Source organism: Xyrauchen texanus, chromosome 47, assembly GCF_025860055.1.
Source record: "Xyrauchen texanus isolate HMW12.3.18 chromosome 47, RBS_HiC_50CHRs, whole genome shotgun sequence".
Classification (NCBI taxonomy): Eukaryota; Metazoa; Chordata; class Actinopteri; order Cypriniformes; family Catostomidae; genus Xyrauchen; species Xyrauchen texanus.
This window is the reverse complement of record NC_068322.1, coordinates 7,008,474-7,034,797: the sequence shown is the minus strand read 5'-3', so window position 1 is coordinate 7,034,797 and position 26,324 is coordinate 7,008,474. Positions and strand designations below refer to the sequence as shown.

General features: G+C 38.8%; 2 protein-coding genes across 4 annotated transcripts in view; one reads left to right on the top strand and one right to left on the bottom strand.

Annotated features, from left to right (window-relative positions):
* The window catches only part of LOC127638925 (protein Wnt-5b), a 95,974-nt gene that overhangs the window by 28,631 nt on the left and 41,019 nt on the right, over positions 1-26,324 (bottom strand). The window lies entirely within an intron of this gene.
* On the top strand, positions 1,816-4,711 carry LOC127638924 (F-box/LRR-repeat protein 14). The gene has a single exon (XM_052120684.1). The coding sequence runs from the start codon at positions 2,422-2,424 to the stop codon at positions 3,622-3,624; it is 1,203 nt and encodes a 400-aa protein (XP_051976644.1). The 5' UTR covers positions 1,816-2,421; the 3' UTR covers positions 3,625-4,711.

Sequence of the window (26,324 nt, the reverse complement as noted above, 5' to 3'; positions counted from 1 at the left end):
TATAAACATGTTTACTGAAGTGCATGACTTGTAAGGCCATACATTTTAACATTTGCATTAAATAACAAACAACATTAACAAGCTTGTTTGAGCGCGGTCAAATTGCACAGTAGCTCAACAGATAGAATTGATTGTACGGTAGCGCAAATGGTCGTTTTTCGTGAACCGAAAATGACATGGTTGCTTCAGCAATTGTGTTTTTCATGTCACGTTTGCTTTTTATGACACTATCGGTTAAGTTTAAGTTGAAGGTTTAGGTTAGATAGGTTGGTTGTTGTCTTTAAACTTGATTAATATGTTTAGAACAAAACTGAACTTGCTTCTGAGCCACTCAGTGGACATTTCTCCAGGGAACTGCCGTGATACATGTAAGGAACCATGTAATACAATTTTGCAGCAATTACACCACAGTCACATTATTTTCATGAGATCAAGCTGGATTGGAGCCATGTGGTTGGAGGGGAGGGGTTGAAAAAGAGGGCTTGGTGACCTCATCTGAAAATAAAAGTTGTTTCAGAAGAGGAACAATTTATTACATTTTGATATAAGATTATAAAGGCATTTTTCCCACCGGAATAACATGCACTCATTCATCAGACCAGGAACGTGAATTAGGAGAGTAAATATGGCCCATTTTGATATGATGTTGACTTTCAAAAAGCTTGAAACTACAGGACTGCACTGCTAGAAATAATCAAATTACTGGATAGAAATGCTATTACACTATGCTATTAATGTTTATTACGCAATTATAGAGAGGGGAAGGAGAAAAGTGATATTTATTGAAGAGAGAGAGAGAGGGAGAGAGAGACATGTGATGAGCTAGACTAGAGGAAATGTTTGAGACAGAAAGAGAGACAGACAGACAGACAGAGTGGGGAGGGTGGAATGTTGGACTTGTGCTGTCAGTTGTGCTGTGCTGCATTTTCTTTTGTAAACACAAATACGTGTGTGTGTGTGTGTGTGTGTGTGCTCCTTTTCTTCTATCTCTCTGCTACACTCCAGTACCTTGTGCAAATGCTCCCGTCATATCAGCAAACAATGCCAAAGCACCCACAGAGGGGGGCCCGAGGCCCAAAGACAGGGAAATATGCAAAAGGTGGAATAAAAACTACTTTAAGTAAGACTGGCTGGAGCAACAAATGTAACTGTTATTGTTTATTTAATAGAGCTGTTATTAAACTAAACATTATGCACCTTTATTTTATTTGGGTTATAAATAAGCAATGTTGCTTTTAGGATCAGCGAATGTCAGAAACAGCAATAAGATTAATTACGTAACAAAAATCCTGACATTAATCTGCCATACTAAATCTATTCGACTTTGAATAACAAATAATTAAAATATTAATCTAAAATATTCAGTAAGATCAAGACAATATACAGAGAAACAAGTATGCAAAATATTGTAATCAATTATCCTAAGATTTACAAAAGTTTTATGGTAAAATGTGACATTATTTAAGTATACTATTTACATTTTTAAATAGGCCTCTCTCACAGTAAGGTTTTTCTGTTATAAAGTTTAATTTTCAGTTTACTCGGAAAAACATAACTGAAATATCAAAATAATAATAATAATAATATAGCATCATCTGACTCGGCAGATGAAGGGTTAAGGGTAAAGTGAACTGAATTGTAAGAAGTTGGTTTCCAGGGGAACTATTCTTACTGTTCCAGCTGAGTTGGGCTAAACCACTTTCGTTTCCAAAAGGGGGGAGAACAAACAAAGACTACAAGAATTTATTTGATGAGAGTTTTGAGAAAAACAGAACACACACAAGGACCTCTATGGAACATATACATTGTGCTTATTTATAAGTTGCAGGCTCTTCTCTAATGATTTGCGGAGTTTAACCGTGTTTTAATGCGCGCCTTCCCCCACAGCCGCTCTGTGCTGGCGGCCCTGCCAAGTATGTTTGAAAAGATCAGACAAAGGCAGCAGGAAGCCCTTCGGCTTGGCAGTGTGAGCGGAGCACAAACGCAAAACGAAACCTCAGTCTTGTTATCTGATAGAGGTTTGAAGACACGATCGAATCGGACTGAATTTGCTTTCTCCCGAGGTTTGTGGCAGTTTTAGAAATCTTTTGAAAATGTACGACCGTCTGGATCCCCGGGTCGAGCGAAGGCTATTATCAGAGCGCCAAACGGGCAGCAGCGCTGAATGACCGCCAGCGTTTCCCCTCCGTTTGCTGTCGGTCTGTGTCGGATCAAGCTTTTTTTGGGCTTTTTTGCATTTGAATACTTACTGCGCCACCGAACGGATCACGTGGTACGTGGAGTTGCTCGATTTACACATTTAAATGTAAAAAGAAAACTAGCGAAGGTTTTTAAAGCCATTTTTTCTCCTGAGCGGACTGTATTCTGACCGTTGGTGGAGGGGTTTGCCGCCGTTTATTTTCGTAAACGTGCGCGTGGAAGATGGAGACGCACATCTCGTGTCTCTTCCCAGAGATTTTAGCCATGATTTTCAGCTACCTGGACGTGAGGGACAAAGGCAGAGTGGCCCAAGTGTGCACGGCGTGGAGGGACGCGTCCTACCACAAGTCCGTGTGGAGGGGGGTGGAAGCCAAGTTGCATCTGAGGAGGGCGAACCCTTCTCTGTTCCCCAGCCTGCAGGCGCGGGGCATCAGGCGTGTGCAGATCCTCAGCCTGCGGCGCAGCCTCAGCTACGTGATCCAGGGGATGCCCAACATCGAGAGCTTGAATCTGAGCGGCTGCTATAACTTAACAGATAACGGCCTGGGGCATGCGTTCGTACAGGAGATCTCTTCCCTGAGAGTGCTCAATCTGAGCCTCTGTAAACAGATCACGGATTCCAGTTTGGGCAGAATAGCCCAGTATCTGAAAAACTTGGAAGTGTTGGAACTGGGCGGCTGCAGCAACATCACCAATACTGGTTTGTTACTCATCGCATGGGGTTTGCACAGACTCAAGAGTCTTAATCTGCGGAGCTGCCGACATGTGTCGGACGTGGGGATCGGACATTTGGCCGGAATGACCCGGAGCGCGGCGGAGGGCTGCCTCAGTCTGGAATACCTGACCCTGCAGGACTGTCAGAAGTTGACAGACCTGTCCCTCAAGCACATCTCTAAAGGCCTGACCAAGCTCAAAGTGCTCAACCTGAGTTTCTGCGGAGGAATCTCGGACGCCGGCATGATTCACCTTTCGCACATGACGAGTCTGTGGAGCCTTAATCTGCGCTCGTGCGACAACATCAGCGACACGGGCATCATGCACCTCGCCATGGGGACCCTGAGACTCTCCGGGCTCGATGTGTCTTTTTGCGATAAGATCGGCGACCAGAGCTTGGCGTACATCGCGCAGGGTCTGTACCAGCTCAAGTCGTTGTCGCTGTGCTCGTGCCACATCAGCGACGACGGCATCAACAGGATGGTACGCCAGATGCACGAGCTGAGGACGCTGAACATCGGCCAATGCGTGCGGATTACAGACAAAGGACTGGAGCTCATCGCCGACCACTTGACTCAACTGACCGGCATTGATCTGTATGGATGTACGAAAATCACTAAGAGGGGACTGGAGAGGATCACGCAGCTCCCCTGCCTTAAAGTTTTGAACCTGGGCCTTTGGCAGATGACTGAAAGTGAAAAAGTGAGGTGAAACTCGGTGAGATTCTGGAGGGAGGGGAATGGAGGAGGAGGGGATAGGTTGGGAGGGTCTTTTTTTAATGATTAAAAAAACCTTCTCTTGCTATCCTAGTTGGATATCAGTACAGCAAACAGCATAAAAATGAAGCTTCTGCATTGGCAAAAAAATAAATAATAAAAAAATTCTAAATGTGATACATGTGTCAGATATTATAATTATTAACACAGTCCGGTCAGTGTAAGAAACACTAAAACATTATCCTAACAAATCGCAATATTAAACCTCCTCCTCCCTAAGTATCGAGATATTTTGGCTACCTCGTTAGATGTATTATATCTTGTTATTCTTAAAAAGAATGCGAATTTGTGCCTAGAAAAACAATCCCCTCCCCCATTATCTCGTCTTTGGCTTGAGAAAAGCAAAAAAGACTGAAAGCAATGGATTCAAACTACCTTTGTTAATTTCCCTTCCCTTTAAACAACCAACAAAAGGAGTCGCGAGCAAAGATCGGCTCGACTCATAGCGAGTTTATGCAAAGACAGACGAAAATACTGGGTTTGTACACTAAAGCTTTTATATTTCCAATCACTTTAGTTTTGATTTTAGCTCAATTCTACAGGCCTGAAAGCCTTTAATTCCTGCTTTGAATAAGAGGCTCTCTGCTGATGTATTTATGCTTATGTAAGCAGATATTGTTGCATTAATGGCTGTTATTCAGAGCGTTGTACTTCAAATTGAAGTGAATTTTGTCTCGGAAAAAGAAAAACCACTGAGTTTCCTGTTTGCAATTCACTGACACCTGGTTTGCCTCTTTACAAGGCTTTACAGGGCACTACCATGATATTAAAACAATATGTCCGTTTTAAATAAATTAATATTCAATATTACATATAAAAGGACAACGAGGAGCAAGCAAAATGAGTGTCAGGCCTATATATGTAACATGATGTATCGACCTGCAACATGTATTGAATCCTGCTGAGAAGCTACTGTGATCTAATGTACTGTAAATGTATTTGTAAAAAAGAATCCCGAATTAAAATGTTTTATATTCTTACAGTAAAAAACATTAAAGTTGATATTTATATAAATAAAAAGTGCCACGTTAAATTTCGTTAAACTGTTTTTGTGTGGAACACACTAGTGACTTTTTTCATTAAGCTCATGCATTTAGTGTTGTTTTGTGCCCTTTTAAAAACAGGTGAATTTCATAATGTTTAGATGGTATCGGAGTCAAATGTTGTTTTTATATGATATTATCATCAGGACAAGAGTTGTCAATATGTGTGGGTTTATTTGGTTGAGTTTCAGCTAATTTAGTGAGTTTGAAAGATCAGCATTTTTAGAGAATGATATTTGTGCTTTAAGGGCATTTATGCTCTTGTTTGTTACATTATTTATGAAGCGCAACAAAATGGATGCTTCCCCTTGATTGTGCCAGTTTGGCTTTAAAACTGCAAATAGTGCTTTTATTTCCAATGATTATAATCCAGTAACATTATTATTATTATTTAGAATCAAATTACTTCAGTGATTATAATCGTAGAATACTTTACTATGTTACAAAAATGCTAAATCCTGCTCTCAACAGTTGCTATTGTTTCCCTAAGTTGAGAAGCCAGGTTTTGAATTTTTTATTTTTTTTGCCTTCTCCTTGCTCAGTCACGCATACCAGATCTGAGAGATGGGGTTTGTCCCACATGAGTCTTCTTCCCCCCATGAAAAAACCTCAAAAGCCCACCCCCCTTCCTCAAACAGACACTTTTAAACATTCCTCACCATCATTCAAAGCATTTAAATCTCTTTGCTTCCCTCCAGAAGGGGAGGAAGATTTAAACGGGGGTGCTGACCACTTGATGAGAGCGCGCAAGAGAATTTAAGCCCATCTGAAGTTTACCGCCATCTCGTTTTCACAAACTTTGCAGAGTTCATAGATCTTTTTTGCTCGGGAGCAACATTTTTGGTTGTATTTTATACAATGGTATATGTAACCAATACGGATTGTTATTCTTAAAAAGAATGCAAATTTGTGCCTAGAAAAACAATCCCCACACCCATTATATCGTCTTTGGCTTGAGAAAACATTAAAGTCAAATGGACCGAGTTTATGCTCTCTTGCTAGATAGCCTATTTAATAATAAAATGATTGAATGCTGCTTTGTTATTATTGAACATATTTGACTAGTATATTTAAGGCATTTTTCCGGTGCAATACAAGTTAAGCTCAATCGACAGCATTCGTGGCATAATATTAATAACCACTAAAATGTATTTTGACCTTCCCCTCCTTAAAAAAAAAATAATAATAAAAAATCTGGGTAACAGTGAGGTGCTTAAAATAGAAGTGAATGTGGACAGTCTGTAAACTTTTAAATACGCACTGTTTCTAAAGTATAGCCACAAGACGTAAGACATGTTAACATGATTTTAGTGTGATCAAATTGCTTACTAACCTTTTCTGTGTAAAGTTATAGCCAATTTAACAACTCCTTTGCTGTGACAGCTCAAATAATACATGAGTTTTAATAGAAGAATTGATGTACAGTAATTTAAGTGCTTTTATAAAATTATAAGCTTCACATTTCTGCCTTTAAACCCACCAAAAATTAGCCACATTCACTTCCATTGTAAGTGCCTCACTAGCCACGCAAATGTTTGAATCTGACTAATTTCTAAATCGTACTCTAAAATACATTGCGATAGGCAGAGATTTGGTGTGTATGCATGTTTACACATGATATGCTTCATGGGAACCTAATTTATACAAAGCAATGACAAAACGCATTATTAAGGGGATGCAGGCTCACACTGAATATTACGTAGGGCACTCATGTTCTTTCATGACATCACATAAAGCAAAAAATAATGTTGTGTCATTCTTAATAGGGACTTCAAGCAGTAGGTGTGGTTTACGGTGTTGTGTTCCATTGTGTGCACGCGACTTCCTGATGTCGAAACCATAATTTCTGAAGCATTTCTTCTTTGACATAGTGACATATTAGTATAGTAAATGTTAGAATGTTTTACAAGAGATGATGCTAAGTGAACAAAGTAAATAGTCTGTCTATACATCCTCCTCAAAACGTGTTAAATTACACACAGTTATAGGCTTTGAATAAAAAAAAACTTAAAAATATTGATAGCCTATTGAATATAATATCTACAATTTTGACATAGGCTATTTATATTGTACAAGAGTAAAAGTCTTCTTCTGACTGTTAATTTAACAATGCATCCATTCTCTTGCCGTTTTAAATAGCCTAGCTTTTTTTTCTTTAATGATTAAATTGCTCCATTCTGCCATCTTTATTGCTTAGTGTTTTTTGCGTAGCGTCCCATCCGCAGCTGTTGCTTAAAGTTAAGGACAACTCTCCCCCACCTGTCTTCACTTCGTGACCTACTCGCATCCAGAGCTGTCTGTGGTTAGATTGGCAATGGGCATGAGGCAAATACATGGTCAGACAGGGTATTAGATGCTGCTTCTAATTCTTCATTTGCCGAGTAGAGTGAGCAACATAAGAAGAAAGCTTTTCTGGCATATTTTTTTAGATATCTCAAAGAGAAAACACCAATTATGGTTTTTGGTGCCATGCTCACGTTCTCAGCCTTTATCCACTTCAGAACGTGCTTCGCATGCGCAGAAGTTTTGGAAAACATGTAATGCACATGTAAACAAATGTTTGTATCAGATTGCAAAGTTTAGGGGACATATAAACAATACATTCGGAATCTGCAATCGGATTGAATTTATTCGGATTGAAAAAATTAGGCATGTAAACATAGCCACTGTAACACTGATTTTTGACGGGTTGAAAATAGTTTTTTGGTAATCACCATTTTGCCACAAATGAGCTGTCAATGAGCTGAATTTTTATTGAACTCAGAATATTGCTTTAAAACCATACTAGTGTAATGTTTTTGCAGAAGAAAAAAATCTCTGAAATAGTTACACCTGTGAGAAGTCTCACATTTTTTTTTTTTCTCCCTATGAAAATACCGGTTTATTATACTGCTGGCAGCAGGGAAATTTTAACAAAGCAGTTGGAACATTAGCAACGACCTGTAAGGCTTTTTCAGCACCAGTGGTTGAAGGTGTCTCCAGCTTACAGAGAGTCGTTTTGAAGTTTTAGAAGGTTCCAGAAAGGTGTGGGTGGAGGGCTTGGAGTTTACAGGATTGGAAGGTATTTTGCTTTGTCTAAAGTTGCAGGCATTTTAGAAGGTATATATGATTTGCTCAGACAGCCTAAATCAAGCTTAAATCAAAAAGTGTAATCATCTGATAGAAAAAAAAACACAAATAAAAAATCAGATGTGGTTGTAAAAGAGGTTTTGAGAGTTTAGAAAAGGCTGCTGAAAGCAGTGCCTGCCACATCGCTGGAAAATAGAGAGGAATTTATGAGTCACTGTTCGACTACGCTGTGAAAAACCGCGGTGCAGGAATCCTGTCCGACTTCAGGAGACCGGCACTGTCTAACAAACATGGCATATGAGTGATACAGTTTTTTTGAGGTGTTTTAGTTCCTTTCTATTTGTGTGGTATAGCTGTGTTTATTTGTACAGAACAATGGCATGAGGCCAGATGCAGAGGGCATGGTTACCAAACTGAATCTTTTGCTCAATTCTGCACAGGATAAATACTTCAGACAGGTTTGAATGAAGCCTTTGCGTGTGATTTGAGTTTAAGGAATCCTATTTAGCAAATCAGGAAAAGGAAATCTTTAATTTGTGCAAAAGTATGCAATCTACATTCTTGAGAAACAACAATTGGCTACATTTTGAAACTGAGTTGAGTAAAGCTCATTTAAACTGTAGAGTCATGTTGGAGGCTTATTAGCCTTATTGTTGGCTGAGTCCATCCCCAAATTCTCTAATGAGACAAAATACGTGCCCAGGTTATATTTATCCCAACATATTTGTGTGCTACGACGTAGATTCCAGGGGGATGGGAATAATCAAAACAAGCAAGATCAATGGACACATGTAAATTCTTCACACTGTAACGCCCACCCTTGTATGTGTGTGAGATTTATAAAAGTATATACTTAATTGTCATAAAAACAATGTCACAATGCAGAAATGGCTCTAAAATAAGCAAAATTCTATTCACTTATAAATGATTAAAACAATGATATTCAATATATGAATATATAAAATATATTTCAACATATAATTTAAAATATTTTTATAACTATATTCTTTTGATTTTGGGGTTAAATGTGAACTGGACATGTTTTCGAGATATTCAGTGATAAAGGTTAGTGACACACGGATATACAGAGAGATTTTGGATTGAGAAAGAAAGTGGAATTAACTTTATGGTGTATGCCTGTATGTTGGCAAACGGTCTCACATGGCTTTCAGGTTTTAGTTATACCTCTCATTAGGGCTAATCCACAGCAGTCTTTTTACACTATGGGCTGGATGACGGCCATATGGCATTTTTACAAGCAGTTGGTACCGACACAACTGTTTTACTGCACATACTGTATGTCGAGTGCTTTTTTTTCCTAAAGCATCCTGACAAAAAGATAGGTTTGCAAGTAAAAAGGCAAGTAGATTGGTGTATGTGTAATGTCTCGGTGTGCACTAGTTTGTTGTTGCCAGCACTCCCCTGGAAAAGGTTGTGACAGGGTTTAACTGGTGTCATGTGACCTTGCTGGAAGTGTTCGTACAGAGGGGCTGGAGCCAGGAGACCCAATCTGTTGCTCTCGCCCCACCCTTCACACACACACACACACATATTTACAACAGCAATGTTGGTTGCACCAGTTTTCCCCTTTGTTCTGATTGCATTAGGTGACGAGTCCACATGTTCTGGATTGTATCTGCTTTCATATGCAGTGAAACGCAGCTTTCCGGCAGCACTCTGGAGGCAGGAGGTCTGTGCATGAAAGAAACTTGAGTGCATGACTGAAAACTACACCACACAACAACAACAAAAAAAAGTGAACCTGCATTTGGAAGCTTTGTTGGTTCTCAACCAACTATTTTCATGTTAATCCTTGACCTCAAATTGTCAGACTGAGCTAGCACACATTGTTGACAACAAGTATAAATTCTGACTGGTTTAATGCTATACATTTCATTATAAATATACAAATATTTCCATTAGCATATATGCACATTGTGAATATATTCACAATATAGCATGTCCTCTATTACCTTCTAGCTTAAATAATAATATAACATACTATACTATAACAATACTCAAAAAAAAAAAAAAAAAAAAAAAAGACCGGTAGACCATTTAAATAAGCATTAATACATTCTTCCATGGGTTTATAAGCTAAAGCGTTAGCCACCACTGGACAAAGGAAAATGCTAGTTGTCATTATTTTTAATTAACATATGAAAATGTATTCTCTATTATTAACATGTATTAACAAGAAAGCCAGCAAAGTCAGGTAAAACGGGAAAAGGTGCTTGGAAAACAGGTAGGTAAAAGGGGAAAGATGCTTGGGAAATGGGGTAAAATGGAAGTAGTCTTTTCTTCCTTCTCTTTCTAAAGTATTGGAAAAGGTTTTTTTTTTTTAATCAGCTTTCTAACTTTAAGGAGAATGACATTTTGGATAGATACCAATATGGTTTGAGAGTACAGCACAGGTTATGCCCTACTGAAAGTATCGAATGACCTGTTGCTCTCCGTTGACTTCGGAATTGTGCCATTTTAGTTCTTTTGGATCTCTGCTGCGTTTGATACTATTGATCATGCAATTCTGCTGGAATGCCTTGAGCAGTGGGTTGGTATTTGGGGGATCTGCATTGAATTGGTTCTCGTCCTATCTCAAGGAGAGAACTTTTTTTTTTTGTAGAGATTGGGAATTTCTCCTCTTTGCACCTTTAACATGTGGGGTACCTCAGAGATCCATTTTGGCCCCGGTTAAATTTGGCTTTGTATATGCTATCATTAGCCACTATTTTTCAGAAACACCACATCTCCTACCATTGGTATGCAGATCACAAACAGTTTTATTGTCCATTTTATTTATTATCTTTTCTCTGTAGCCTATGGATCCGAGTAGGTGGATATGTGTTTGTGTTATATTTTGTTTACATGATTGTGTTGTTTGTCATTTTCTTACTGTTGATGTTTTTCAACCATCTCTTAGATCTGTGTAGGTGAATATATGTTATAATTTTGTGTGAACTTGTGAATTTTCCTACCGTTTTATTAATATTATTGTACAGCACTTGCTTTTGGGGTAACAGTATAAGAAACTGCTTTATTTTTCCACAACTGTGTTTGTATTTGTATTTGCTTTAGGATTTAAAAGGTAAGAGTTGATAGACGAGTTGTTCGGTGTGTTTGTGTGTGCTGGAAATCCAAGGCTACAGGCCGACTGCACAGGAGGAGATGTGCTGTTACTCAGAGTGTGGGTGGTAGAGAGGGCGTGTGTGTCTTTCAGGATCCACTCAAATAGCGGAAAGAGGGAACGCAAAAAGGAAGAAAGAGAATGAGAGATGGATGACAAGGGAGGCGCAGTACTGTAGCTAAAATCACTCCACACAAATACAGCAGCTTCTGCCCGTAACATCTGCTGCACCCCACAGAGCTGGTTTAGCTGCTCTCTACAGGGGGATGTATTTTTCAACCACCATGGCATTTGAAATCATCTAAGCGGTGCAATCTATAATGTTTGGGTAGAAACTTTTTAAGTGCAATACATATAAAAAGAACTAAAGGTCCAATAGGTTTATAAATCCAGTGAAATTTGTAGCTTGCCATGAGTTTTTCAGTGATTTTAGATCAAAGGTATTGGTCAAAATGGAATAAAGATGTATCCTGAGCAAGGTAGAAAAAAAAACCTTAGCAAATCTGGATTAGATAAATCAAAGTAGATCCAACATGGCACCATAGCCATAACAAGGAAATTAACTTTACCACTGTACCACAGATTGATGACATAAATCTGTGGAATTCCAGAAACAAATGGCATTGTGGAATTTGCAAGAACAGCGAGATCTTTATTTAAATGATAAAATGTTAAAGGGATTCAGCTTGTTCAACCCATCTACAACTTCTGTAATAATTTGCTATCCCTCATGTCATTCAAAATCTGTATTGTTTTCTTTCATCTGTGAGAAAACAAAAGAACATATTTAGCAGAATGTCCTTGCTGCTCTATTTCATGCAGTGAAAATAGATGATCATTTATGCTGTCAAACTCCAAAGAATTGACATAAAAGCACTATAAAAGTTACCCATATGACTTAAGCATTTCATTCCAAGCCTACTGATACCGTATGAATATGATAGCTTTGTGTGAGACCAGTTTGTTATTAACTGAAAATCCCACCTTCTGACTAATTTTATGGCCTTTAATATTTATCATCATTCAAATGAAGATCTCACCCTTCTTAAATATTCCACAATGTGATTTTGTTTCTTCTTAACAGGGAGCCAAATTCCTTTTATGCTATTCTTATACATTTCAGACTAAGTTTAAGGTTTGTGGAACATTCAGGTTTTGAAAGAATGGAATATTCTGGAAGAGCACTGGACAGCCAAAATTTGGAATGTCTTTTGCGGCAACAAAATTGTTTCTTTTCTTTCTTTCTCATTCTCATTCTCATTCTCTCGGGCCCGGGTACTCTGTGGCTCTGTTGGAGATGTGAAAAAGGCAGTGTTACACAACAGGAAGTGAAGCATGTCTCGGGAGCTTTAAAGACAAATAGACCGGTTTGATCAAGTTTAATGCCGGGCTCTCTCGAGCCCACCTCTCAATACCAGCTCTAGTATACAAATAAAAAGGAGAGCGCCGCTAGAGAAGGAACACTTATAACTTCATACTGCCTGATTCAAAGCTATGTTAAATATTTGTCTCTTTTAAATTCTGATGCTTTAATGTCAATGAAAATCACAATCTTAGTCAATGTCAATCTTAGAATCCTGATATTCAAAATTCAAAATCCTGGATTCAAAAACAAGTTTTGATTTAAAATAATTTCACAGAGACTGACACTGTGGGATTTATATATATAAAAATCTGTTCTGGCATCACACATACAAAATATCATGGTTCAATGGTTTTTGAACACCTCCATTATAGCCATGATGTTCTTTAAAGTACCTTGGAGTACCATCAAGGCTGGACTGGGAAGAGAAATCATCCCGGGATTTTAAATGGCAACTGGCCCAACTGTTGTTGCTGTCCTTCTCTGCTTATCGCGGCCCATTCGGCATGTTTTGCGGCCGAACCACCGGCCCGCTCAGTTCTCCCGATGGCCATTACGATAATTTCCTGATCGGCCCAAAAGTGTGTCGGCCCACCAGGAAAATACCCGGCCATATTACCAGTCCATCTTAACTTTAAAGGAATAGTTAACTCAAAAATGAAAATTAGCTGATAATTTACTCCCCCCTCAGGCCAACCAAGACGAATTTCTTTCTTCATTAAAACAGAATTTAAGACTTCTAGGATTTCATTTCAGGCCTCCTCCTCTAAACAATGCAAGTGAATGTACTCATATTTAGGGTGCATCAAAATAATCCACACAACTCCAGTCGGCAAATAAACGCTTGATTATTTTGAGAAACAAACAATTCTTAAATACTTTTAGTAACAAATGTTTGCTTCCATATATCTCTGTGACATGCACTCATGAGAGGGATGATGTAAGCTTGTTTGGCAAGGTAACGCGTCACGAGGAGGAGTCAGGAAGCTGTCCTGAATGCTTCCATGTAGTAAAAAATCATTAAGTGTTCCATTTGGGATGATACTACACTTTGAAAATTCACACTACATGGCTGAGTGCATAGTATATTTTAAAAGTGCGTAGTGTATAGAGTGTCGTTTGGGAAACCGCTCATGTTATATGAATATACTAAGCATTCAGTACAATGCCATACATCAAAGTACCTCGGTATTACAATTAGGTTATTATTCCAAGAAACTGATTACAGAAACAACAGTGAAACGGTTACTAAAACGGATAACAAAATTATAAAAACAGGATACAATATAAATGAGTGAACTATATTAAGGGCTTTAGCTGCGTATTAATACAGCAGCACCCACTGGTCTACATGCACAATAGCAGAACAGAAGCTGACGTGTCAGCGTAATTGCAGCTACCCTTGTTTCAAGCATGTCCAAAGAACGTTGATGCCAACAGGAAATGGGGTGCGTAATTCAGCATACATTGAAAGAGAAAAGATACATTTGACTAGGATAGCCTTGTGCTGCTATCACAGTAAAAGAGGCTCAAAAATAAAGTCTTCATGTGGTTTTGGTCTTACAGGAATAGTTCACCCAAAATTACATTTCTTATTATTCTGATTAAGCCTCATTATGTTCCAAACATTTATGATGTATTTTCCATCGACCATAAAAGGATACGTTCTGTAGAATGTTCACACTGATCTTTTTTATACAACAAATACATAGTGACATGAGGCCTTTTCTTAAATGTTTTTAAATTAAATTAAAATCTGGGTTACAGTGAGGTACCTTCAATGGAAGTGAATGGGGCCAATTTTGGAACACTGACTCACTGTTTCAAACAATTGCCACAAGTGTGATAAAATCACTTACTAACCTTTTCGGTGTGAAGTTATAGCCAATTTTACAACTTATGTCAACAAACCCTGACTTAACAGCTAAATTAATATATGAGTTTTGACAGACGAATTAATTTAATTGATTTTATAAAATATAAGCTTCTCATTTCTGCCTTTAAACCCTCTAAATAGAAGTGCCTCACTTAAACCTTGATTTTTCCTTTTTTGTTTTTAAAGGAGGGTCGAGGAGGGTTTTGTGGTAATCAACATAGGCCACAAAGGCTGTATACTGAGCTTAACTTGTATTGAACACGGAATATTCCTTTAAGCTCCTAAAAGTTCTCCACTAAAGCACCATAAATCTAGTCCATACAATTTTAGCGATACAAGTCCAACTCCAAGTCTTCTGAATGCATATGATAGCATTGTATGAAGAACCGGATGAAATTTAAGTTGACATTTACTTGCTTCGGCTTCTTTTGGAACCATTTTTGTTAGTAGAGCAACAATAGATTTTTTATTATTTTTATAAAAGTGTCAAGTTACTCAATATTAATGTATTGTTTATCACTCAGAGACCCAGCACATTAGAATTGCAAAGTTTAAAACATTTGAATAATACCTATTTTTTTTATTTATTTTTTTTTACACAGCAGCTACACATAAAATAAGCTGAACTCTGAACTGTATCGATCACAACAACAGTTTTGGTTGAAAAAAATCTTGAATATTGAAAATCAAATTTACAAAATTCCCCCCCTAAAAAATATGCTTTTTTATAATCGGTAGCTTCTTTAAAAATACTTTCAAGGAGAGAGAATTTTATTTTTTTTGCTCCATGGTAGAAATACCAGAATTGTAACCTGAATCGCTCCTCAGCTTGGACTCTTTTGATTAAAGTTCTATTCAAGAAAGGCCCGTCACCATCTGAAATTCTTCATAATAACTAAGCAAATTAACTGTATTCTCAATACTAGTATTATAGAAAAGGAACAAATGTAAAACAGTATTTCTCTTTTAGCCATTTGTAGAGCTAGGGGCTACGCAGGAATATGACACCACACACTTGGGAAGCACTGAGCCCATTCTTTCACCTCATTTTCTCTCTCCGTCCTTCCTCTTTCCCTACGAACCTTCTCACTCAGTGGCAGCCGTCCATGTACATCTCCTCCTCTCTCTCAGCCCACTGTAAATGCCATGCTGTTGCTCTCTCGCTCTAAGATTTAGAGGCTCAGAGTGTGACATGGAGAGGCACGGCCTGTGTCTGCCTCGAGGTAGCAGTTTGAGTCAGCCGGGGAAATTTATAAAGTGTCTGACGTTATCGCCATGCAGTATGCAGAGTATTCACCCCTCCCCCACTTTTCTCTCACTACCTCTCCATATTTCCAATCCATTTTACATCTTCTGCCCTGTTCTCTAACTCCTTTAACCCCTGCTGTCCTCCCTCTGTAAAAGGAATTTTCAATTTGGGGGCGAATTATTCCTTTCACTGTTCTTTTCTCACATACTCAAAACTTGAAACACATGTGCACACATATATCTACCCATGCACCATCCATACTGTATCTACACTTTTTAACCTTGTGTTTGCTATGCATTTGCCAGTTTTTCCATCTGTTCTTCCTCCCCCTTCCTGTTTCGCGTTCTCTCTCTGCGCTGTGAGGCTGGATGCTGGGAAACCAGAGTGTTTTACATTTGTGTTGCCACTTCTTTCACTCTCTTTTTTTTTTTTTTTGCTTTGTCACTCAACGCGACATGTCCTGTCACATGGTCCATTCACTCCGACAGCCACAGGGCCAGAGAGGGCTGCCTCTCTCTCTTTCACTCTCTCTACCGCATTTCAATCTCCCCTTCTCGTTCTCCCTCTTCCTAACTCTCATAGCCCAGGGTCTATTCAGAGGCAGGAATTGGAAACTCAGTCTTGTGCTGATGTTTATCGGCCCAATCCAAGTCTGCACTGCTTTTCTATCTTAGAGTACCGGTATATCACTGCTACTGATTTTAGAAAGTGTTATTAAAGTTGCTACATACTTGATTCCATTGTCTGGGAAGATCTGTCTTTATGTTTTGATCCTTAGGAAGACATCTCCACTTGGTAAAGGCCAAATAGAAAAGAAACACAAATTTGTGGACTACACAACCATGATTGTAATGCTATACTTTGATGTACGTTTGAGTACCAAGTAAATACCACGGTAAATGAATATGTTAGAGATATTCATGATATTAAAATGTTATTAAATTGAGAAAGAATTCTATAAATATTCTCTTAAGATTAGCACAAAATAACAGGCTGTTTCTAACTTGCATTTCTAGAATGTTAAAGCATTTTTCATGCTCTCAATTTTTTTTAATAAACTTTTTCTACTAATAATGTCAAGCAGAGTATGCAAATGCATCAAAGGAGATTTGTCAAATTTGTGTGTTTTTTTTTTTTTTAAAGTCTTGAAAATTCCCACCACAGGGACATTTCCACTACATTGCATTGAGGCACTTACAATGGAAGTAAATGGAGCTGATTTTTGAACGGTTTAAAAGGACCTACGTATAACAAAAAGTTTAAATCGGTTTATTTTAATTAAAATCAACCCCTGGGACACAAAAGTGCCCAAATTTGAAAAAACACCCAGCAGTAAAGTAGTTATTAATTTGATACTCCAGAAGAAACAGTGAGAGAAAATGGGTTGGTCAGGTATTATGCTATTAGGGAACTAATGTTAATACATTTCAGCAACATCCAACTGCTTATGTTACTACAATAAAAAAAGACTTCAATTAAACATGGGCTAGTCAGGGAATTCACACAATGGCCCCTTGACATCTCACTGCCCTGATTTAACTCCTTACCATGGATGAGCCGCTCTGAAGTAATGTAAAATACTTCAACAGATCTGATTTTTCAAAGACAACATACAGTACCATTTACTTTCTTAATAAATGTTTTGGGTCAATTTTACCAAATTGGCCCGGTTGCTAGGGAGGGTAGAGTCACATGGGTTAACCTCCTCATGGTCACTATAATGTGGTTCTCACTCTCGGTGGGGCGCGTGGTGAGTTGTGCTTGGATGCCGTGGAGAATAGCGTGAAGCCTCTACACGCGCTAGAAGTCCTCGGTAATGCGCTCAACAAGCCACGTGATAAGATGTATGGATTGACTCTCTCAGACACGGAGGCAACTGAGATTCATCCTCCGCCACCCAGATCGAGGCCAGTCAAAACACCACCACGAGGACCTAGAGCGCATTGGTATTTGGGGAGAAAATCAGAGAAAATCCAAAAAATGTTTACAGCCTTTTTGTGCGCACTTCATCAGAACTAACCAATATTATAGCAGTTAGTTCTGGTCCACTAATCTGATTGGTACTTGGACGATTTTTAATCTGTGTCCAATTTTATGGTTTGCAATATTGTATCCAAAAACAAAACAGAATGTTTTTTTTATGTCTTTAATGTCAGTTACTCAAATATTAAGTGTTGTTAACTGTTGTATGAAAGGAATATCACACTTAATCGTGCTCTTACATAGTGTGTCAGTATAGCAGAACTATGGTAATATTGCTTAAATACAACAGCATGTTTTTATCCAATCAAATCCTGATGGACAAAAGCCCCACTTCATTAATTCCCACTTAAATATTCTGTTTTACTAAGAAATACGACACATTATGGGAACTTAATGCATTGTGAATGCGGTTTCATGTTGTTTTTAAGCCTAAATAACAAGCACACGCTTTCTCCATACACGTGTTAATGTAAAACCAACTATCTCTGGCTGTCCTCATCTCCCCATCTCTCTCTTTGTCTCAAAAATGGATCTGTCTCTCAGGATTATAGCCGACATGATTGCAGATTTTGTTGTAGTGTGTTAAGTGATTCTGAAAAAAATGCTTTGCCACTTCAGTGCTCCCCCGATCCGACTCTTGTGAAATTCTACCCATTGATATTCTTTAGAGACATTTAGAGAGAGAGACAGAGGAGGATGTGTGGAAATCTCCAGCACTACGATGAGGAATATATCACGGTTTGAAAAACTTAAATAAAAATAATATGGGACAAACCAGTGCGTCTGGTTTAAATTCAAAGCATACAGACAGGAGAAGACCATGTGGAGGGGTTTTTTCACAGCATCTTATCCATATTTTAAGGATAAGACCTGAGTGCAATAAGTGAAAGCAGCTTTGCATACGAGATCACAGCCAATTAAACTGACAGTTTCTCTTTCAAGGAGGCGGGAGGGAGCCGGCCAAGAATTTCTCAAAACTTGCCTCAGACAAAAGAATGGAGGAAACAAAATGGTTCTTGAACCCTAATATATGACCTGTCCTGAGAAAGGGAGAGAGAAAAAGAGGGCTAGAGAAAGACAAACAGATTTTTAGTTTCTAGTTTGAGAAAATCAACACATGACACAATAGCTCTGTTCAAAAACCTAGTGAGCTGCCTAGTGTCTACATAAACGGTTACCTTCTTACAATCCTAACTAAGATAAAACATTCCAAGTGACTGATTTTGAACACATAACACAGTCAGCAACTCTGCACACCACACATATAGTGCTCTGCATGGGAGTTCAATAGAGTTTGATTTTGCTAACTAATAATGTAATATACTCTATAAAGCATAAAAATACAAAAGCACATCCTAATATTGGGTAAACTTTACTTTTTTAATATTTGTCATTGTTTTCCCTTAAAGCCATACGCTATGTCCCAAAGACTCCACATCATGATCTCAAATGCAGACAATTAAATTCTTTAACTCTGTTACTAAAATAAAGCATGCTCCCAAAGACCGATAAGGTCATTCTGAACAATGGCTCATATTTAGAGGGACACAATGGACAGAAAATAGAAGAGGAAAAAAAGACTAAATAAATGAAATAATCTTATGACTGTCAGGCACTGGAAGCAAGCCAGCAGACAGAGCAGAGGAGCTGCCTCAGAGCAGAGAGTTAGACCGAGAGAGAGAGAGAGAGAGAGAAAAAGAAAGAGCGAGAAAGATAGAATGGAATTTGAAAATGTCCTACATGCATGCCTAATATGGAGACATTTTTTTGTCAAATCATGGAAAGTTCAGTAAAAGTTATAAAATTACAATCTAAATGTTAAGATCTACAAAAATATAACAAAAAGTGTGCAAATAGCAAATCACCATCAAATACCAGCCTGATCTCATTAATATAAGTAGCTATTTGTACGTTAATATTTGTAACATTTAAATGTACCTGTTTTTGCATTTGGATAGACACTAAAACATACAATATGGATATGTGAAAGCATCTAAAACTGAAACATTTTTACATATTTACAGCTTTAGACATTTTAAATATTTACAATTTCATTTTAAATATTTACAAGTTAAAAGAATGAGATGGAGACAGGTAGAAGAATGATTGTGGAGGAGGAAAGAAAACATAGACATTGAGGAGAACAAAGGAAAAGAGAGTTAGTGTTTTAATCATCAAGAGGAGGAAAATGAAATAATGGCAGAAAAGAGTGATTGCTAAAAGGGAGAGAGGAAAAAAAGGAGAAGAGCAACAGAAGAGACAGGAATACAGACACAGAAAGACAGAGCCAACTGTTAGAGAAATGCTCTGTTCTTTTGTGGAAGAGAGAGAATTTAAATTTCAAGAAATCCAACACCTATTCATCAACGGTACATCATATTTAATATCCACCAGATATACATGAACTTTGGTGGACACTCCACCCACTTTTAACATGCATATTTATATCATAATCCAGAAGTCACCCACCCCTGAAAATATAGCCACGGCATACACTGCACCCTGCCCTGCCTTGTTTTTCTTGTTTTCCAGATAGTCAACTTAGCGGTACCAGACCAAATTTAAGAAATACCAAAAGTTAATGGTGACCGAGATAAACATTAATATCTTTTTTTGTGTCATTTGAGTTTGGAACAACACAATGGTAAATATATGATAACAGGAAATTCATTTTTGGGTGAACTATCCCTTTAAATAACTGTGAGCATTCCACAAAAGATGAAAAAATTGAGCTAGAGAGTGAGGGAGAGTGAGAGAATGAGAGAGTATGTGTGAAGTAGAGAGGGTGATGGTGGTAGAGCATTCAGTTCTTTGTGTGTGTGTGTGTGTGTGTGTGTGCTGGTCAATGCTCTGCATTACAGCAGCTCTCAGCCGCCCAGCAGGAAAAATCCCATCATTCTCTGCATACCGCACAAATTCCAGCTCTGCTTTCACCCCCTGGCCCCCCTCCTTAACCCTCTCACTTTTCCTCCTCCTCCTCTTGGCCTGGTCTCATAGCCGGCCAGCAGGCACAAGGGACTTGCCTGAACTATCTCGATCCTGGGGCCTCTTGTCTTCCCCTAAGCCTCATCTTTGACTGCAGACCCCCCTGCTCGGCTGTATAAAGTCTGTGCTTCACTAATGCAGTACTATCATCACAATACAAAGCTGTAGTTTACAACAATACGTCTCACAAATAAGCAGATTTCCCTGTCATTTCTAACCCGGTCTTACAACAAGTTGTAATAATAAGTGCAAGTTTTGAAATCGTACGAGTTTCCTTTTAGAAAAAAAATAAATGAATCCAACGAACTATGTTATTATGTTTTTTCCTAAGATTAACCACTAACCCAAGACCCAAACTTAAACCTTACCATGATTTAAAAATTAGAATAACAGGGGGCCTGTGTAGCTCAGTGAGTAAAGACACTGACTACCACCCCTGGAGTCACGAGTTCGAATGAGTGACTCCAGCCAGGTCTCCTAAGCAACCAAATTGACCCGGTTGCTAGGGAGGGTAGAGTCACATGGGGTAACCTCCTCATGGTCGCTATAATGTGGTTCTCACTCTCTGTGGGGCGTGTGGCGAGTTGTGTGTGGATGCCGCAGAGAATAGTGCGAAGCCTCCACAGGCGCCATGTCTCTGCGGTAATACGCTCAACAAGCCACGTGATAAGATAGGCGGTCTCAGATGTGGAGGCAACTGAGATTCGTTCTCCGCCACCCAGATTGGGGCGAGTCACTACGCCACTACGAGGACTTAGAGCGCAATGGGAATTGGGCATTCCAAATTGGGGAGAAAAATAACAGTTGTGTACCATAGAAGAAAACATCAAGGTTTGGAATGAGAAGATGGAAGCATATTACAGACATACATCGGCTGTTAGGTGTGGCTGTGGCTCAGGTGGTAGAGCGAGTCTGCTGCTAATTGCAAGGTTGGCGGTTCAATTCACGGCCCCCACGACTCCACATGCTGAAATGTCCTTGGGCAAGACACTGAACCCCAAGTTGCTCCCAATGGCAGGCTAGCACCTTGCATGGCAGCTCTGCCGCCATTGGTGTATGAGTGTGTGTGCGAATAGGTGATTGGGACAGTGTAAAGTGCTTTGGTAACCTCTAAGGTTAAAAAAAGCGTTATATAAGTGCAGACCATTTACCATACATCAGTCATTTGTATTGTTAAAGGTGCTGTAAGCGATTGTAACGTTCTGAAGCTTTCATGTGACTGAGCCGTTGAATCAGCCATGCACCCTCATTCCAAAACCCTGCACTCCTAATATAATTTTGAGACCAAAACAGAGCAAAAGAGCAGCATTGTTTGTTCCTGTGGATGTCAAATTTAACTGTGGCACAATAGCCCCCTCAACTGAAAACATTATAAGTCATTGCCTCAATGATCCACTTCAAAGACAACGCTATGAGAACAAGCAAAATTATTGACTGGTGATTAGATTAAGATGTTTACACCTCTTCATTCCCATTTAGATGCTACTTGATAATGCTCTGATTATTGCTTGTTAATTTTAAGTTTTAATGCTTTTTTATAAAATAATATTACAAAAACATCTTGTTGCAAATATGTAGTTTTTCAGTTTCAGTTATGTAGTCAGTTTGTGAGTCTTATTGAACGATTTATTAAAGGAACCACTTCAAAAGAGTCATTTTCGATTACACTGGATGCGCCAGTCTCATTTGATTCACTAAATAGAATCGGTTCATTCGAGTAACTTGTTTGTGAATCAGGATACACGCGCTGGATGTTGTTGTGTTCTGCCCACGAGGACAAACTTGTTTGACAAACTCGATGACAAATTCGCCATTTTTATTATGCAGAATACAGTCTTTGTACATCACCAACGTTCAATTAAAACTGCAAACGGTCATTCACAACTCAGGAAAATATGTTTTCTTTAGCCGTGGGGCTGTAGATTCTTCAGTTGGGTAGCACCACTGCTGGAAAACATTGCAAGAAACTGCCGTTTCACATGAAGCCGAGAAATAAGCACAGCTTCTTCTGTTTTGCTATATGACCAAGTGGAACATGATCCATATGCAGCACTGGCACAGACACACTTTGATCCGAGTGGAAGAAATGCAAGTATAAAGTATAAAACAGGATTACTCCACATATCTTACTGCGATTAACATCACTCTGATTATTAGCATAATCTCAATATCATAGTCGCAATATTCTGTTTTACATGAGCAGTTTAATCGCAGTATTGCATTAATCGTATTGTAATTGCATTATGAGGGTGCATGTAAACGTAGCCATTGATACAAAGTTGAAACCTAACTGAGAACTGAAACCTCTAAAAAATAAAACTTTTCATCTGACTACGTAATTATTTAGAATGATGCAATAGATTTTCACCTACTAAAGCAAATTAAAAGATCTCCCATAGCTGAGGACATTCATTATGCTTCCCTGCTCATTGTAACATCATTATAATCACATTGGCTTGCAGCCTGTACAATCCTGATATGATCCATGTGCTGTTGACACATCATCAAGGATATTCCAAAAGTCACTTTACACCATTTTAAAACAGGAATTAGACTATTCTAATCATTATCTACTTATTTTTTCATATGATTTCATCCTGGACGACTTGAAAAGCCCTGGTGCTTCGGACTTGATAAAACTTGCATAAAAGCATGAAAGACTCTTTCATGTTTCCAACTGCATTATGCAGCGCTTTGGACCTGATGAAATACGGAAAATGTCAGAGTTGGTGAGTTCATTATGACATGACTTTGTAAAGCAGACTCTTGACTTTGGTTTGCAGTCCAACTCTTGTCGGACTGCTGCAGTACCATCCCGAGAGAGTGTGTTGTGTAATTCTGAAACAGAAAATTTTATATACAGTATAAACTATACACCGATCAGCCAAAACATTAAAACCATCTGCCTAATATTGTGTCTGTCCCACTCGTGTTGCCAAAACAGCGCCAACCCGCATCTCAGAATAGCATTCTGAGATAATATTCTTCTCACCACAATTGTACAGAGTGGTTAGACTGTCAGGCCATTCTCTGTTGACCTCTCTCATCAACAAGGTATTTCCAACCACAGAACTGCCGCTGAATAGATTTACTTTGTTTTTGGCGCCTTTAATATATAAAGTAAATTCTAGAGACTGTTGTGCGTGAAAATCCCAGGAGATCAGCAGTTATAGAAATACTCAAACCAGCCCATCTAGCAAGAACAATCATGCCACACTCCAAATCACTGAGATCACATTTTTCCCCCTATTCTGATGGTTGATGTGAACATTAACTTGCACTCATAACCCGTGTCTGCGTGATTTTATGCACTGCATTACTGCCACACAATTGGCTGATTAGATAATCGCATGGATGATTGTTGGTGTCAGATGGGCTGGTTTGAGTATTTCTGTAACTGCTTATCTCCTGGGATTTTCACACACAACAGTCTCTAGAATTTACTCAGAATGGTGCCAGAATGACCATGACACTCCCAACACCATGCTTGACTGTAGGCTAGACACACTTGTCTTTGTACTCCTCACCTGGTTTCCGCCACACAAGTTTGACACCATCTGAACCAAATAAGTTTATCTTGGTCTCATCAGACCACAGGACATGGTTCCAGTAATCCATGTCCTTAGTCTGCTTGTCTTCAGCAAACTGTTTGCAGGCTTTCTTGTGCATCATCTTTAGAAGAGGCTTCCTTCTGGGACGACAGCCATGCAGACCAATTTGATGCAGTGTGCAGCGTATGTTCTGAGCACTGACAGGCTGACCCCCCCACCCCTTCAACCTCTGCAGCAATGCTGGCAGCACTCATATATCTATTTCACAAAGAAAACCTCTGGATATGACGCTGAGCACTTGCACTCAACTTGGCAAGGCCTGTTGTGAGTGGAACCTGTCCTGTTAAACCGCTGTATGGTCTTGGCCACCGTGCTGCAGCTCAGTGTCAGGGTCTTGGCAATCTTATAGCCTAGGTCATCTTTATATAGAGTAACAATAGTTTTTTTCAGATCCTCAGAGAGTTCTTTGCCATGAGGTGCCATGTTGAACTTCCAGTGACCAGTATGAGGAAGTGTGAGAGCGATGACACCACATTTAACACACCTACTCCCCATTCTCACCTGAGACCTTGTAACACTAATGAGTCACATGACACCGGGGAGGAAAAATGGCTAATTGGGCCCAATTTGGACATTTTCACTCTGGGGTGTACTCACGTTTGTTGCCAGCGGTTTAGACATTAATGGCTGTGTGTTGAGTTATTTTGAGGGGACAGCAAATTTACACTGTTATACAAGCTGTACACTCACTACTTTAAATTGTATCAAAGTGTAATTTCTTCAGTGTTGTCACATGAAAAGATTTAATCAAATATTTACAAAAATGTGAGGGGTGTACTCACTTTTGTGAGATACTGTGTATATATATATATATATATACATACACACACACACACACACATACATACATACATACATACATACATACACACACACTGACAGCCAAAAGTTTGGAATAATGTACAGATTTTGCTCTTATGGAAAGAAATTGGTAAATTTTTCACCAAAATGTCATTCAGCTTATCACAATGAAAAATTACTAATACATTTTATTTTTTCAGAAAAAGTTTTTTTTTTTTTTTCAACTACTTTTTCTTAAACTACTTCAAAGAGTTCTCATAAAACAAATCATGTGCAGCAATGACAGCTTTGCAGATCAAGACGTCTATTTCTCAAACTAGAGTCTCTTCCACATCTTTCTGCCCTTGTTAGAGCCAGTTGTCATTTGACTTTGAAGACTGTAGTGTACACCATTGTATGAAATCTTCAGTTTTTTGGCAATGTTAAGCATTGTATAGCCTTCACTCCTCAAAACAATGATGAGTTTCTAGAGAAAACGGTTTCTTTTTTACTTAATATTGACCTTAAGACATGCCAGTCTATTGCATATTGTGGCAACTCAAAAACAAACACAAAGACAATGTTAAGCTTCATTTAATGACCCAAATAGCTTCTAGCTGTGTTTGATATAATGGCAAGTGATTTTCAAGAACCAAATTAGCAATTTAGCATGATTACTCAAGGATAAGTTGTTGGAGTGATGGCTGCTGGAAATGGGGCCTGTCTAGATTTGATAAATGACTTTTTTCCAAATAGTGATGGTGCTGTTTTTTTTTACATCAGTTGAATGCCACTTTGGTGGCAAAATCTGTACATTATTCCAAACTTTTGGCCGCCAGTGTATATATATACACACACACACAAGTTTTTTTTCTTCTGTCGTTCATCCTTTGTGGAGGTTGACAGCCGAGGTCACTATAAACTGCCATTGTACAGTATGCTGCATACAACACAAGCTGAATTGAGGTTCCTAAAAAAAAAAAATCCCCTTTTTGTGTTCCATTAAAAACATTAACAGCATATGAGTTTGGAATGACATGAGGGTAAATAGCCTAAATAATGACAGAATTTTCATTTCTGGGTGAACTATCCCTTTAAGGACATGGGATTTGCTGCATTTTCTCCTGATAACCCACACGTGCACATTTTTGGCTTTGTCTTTTTTTAATCAAGCTTTCTGAAGTGGATTGAGAGTGAATGCTCTCTCGCACACAAGAGGAAGAGAGGAGCGAGCAGAGAGGAAAACAGAGCTCTTGTTTTGCCTCTTTCTCTCTCAGGCCCTCCCAAGATGCCACTCAGGGAGAAGCTATTAATCATTGACAGGCCCCTGTGGCTGTGTGTATGTGTATGTGCAGGGCCGTATGGACTCAGCACAGGCAGGACGTTGAGAGTAGATGGCTGAAGCCAGGCGGCACACAGAAACATTAGCAGCATTATCCGAACCCGCCGTAAAGCCCCCTCTAAGACCTGGGAGCCTGTCCCTCGAGCAGGTGAAAAAACTACCCACCGCCACAGAGAGACAGCGAGAGCAAGAGAAAGAAAACATTCACGC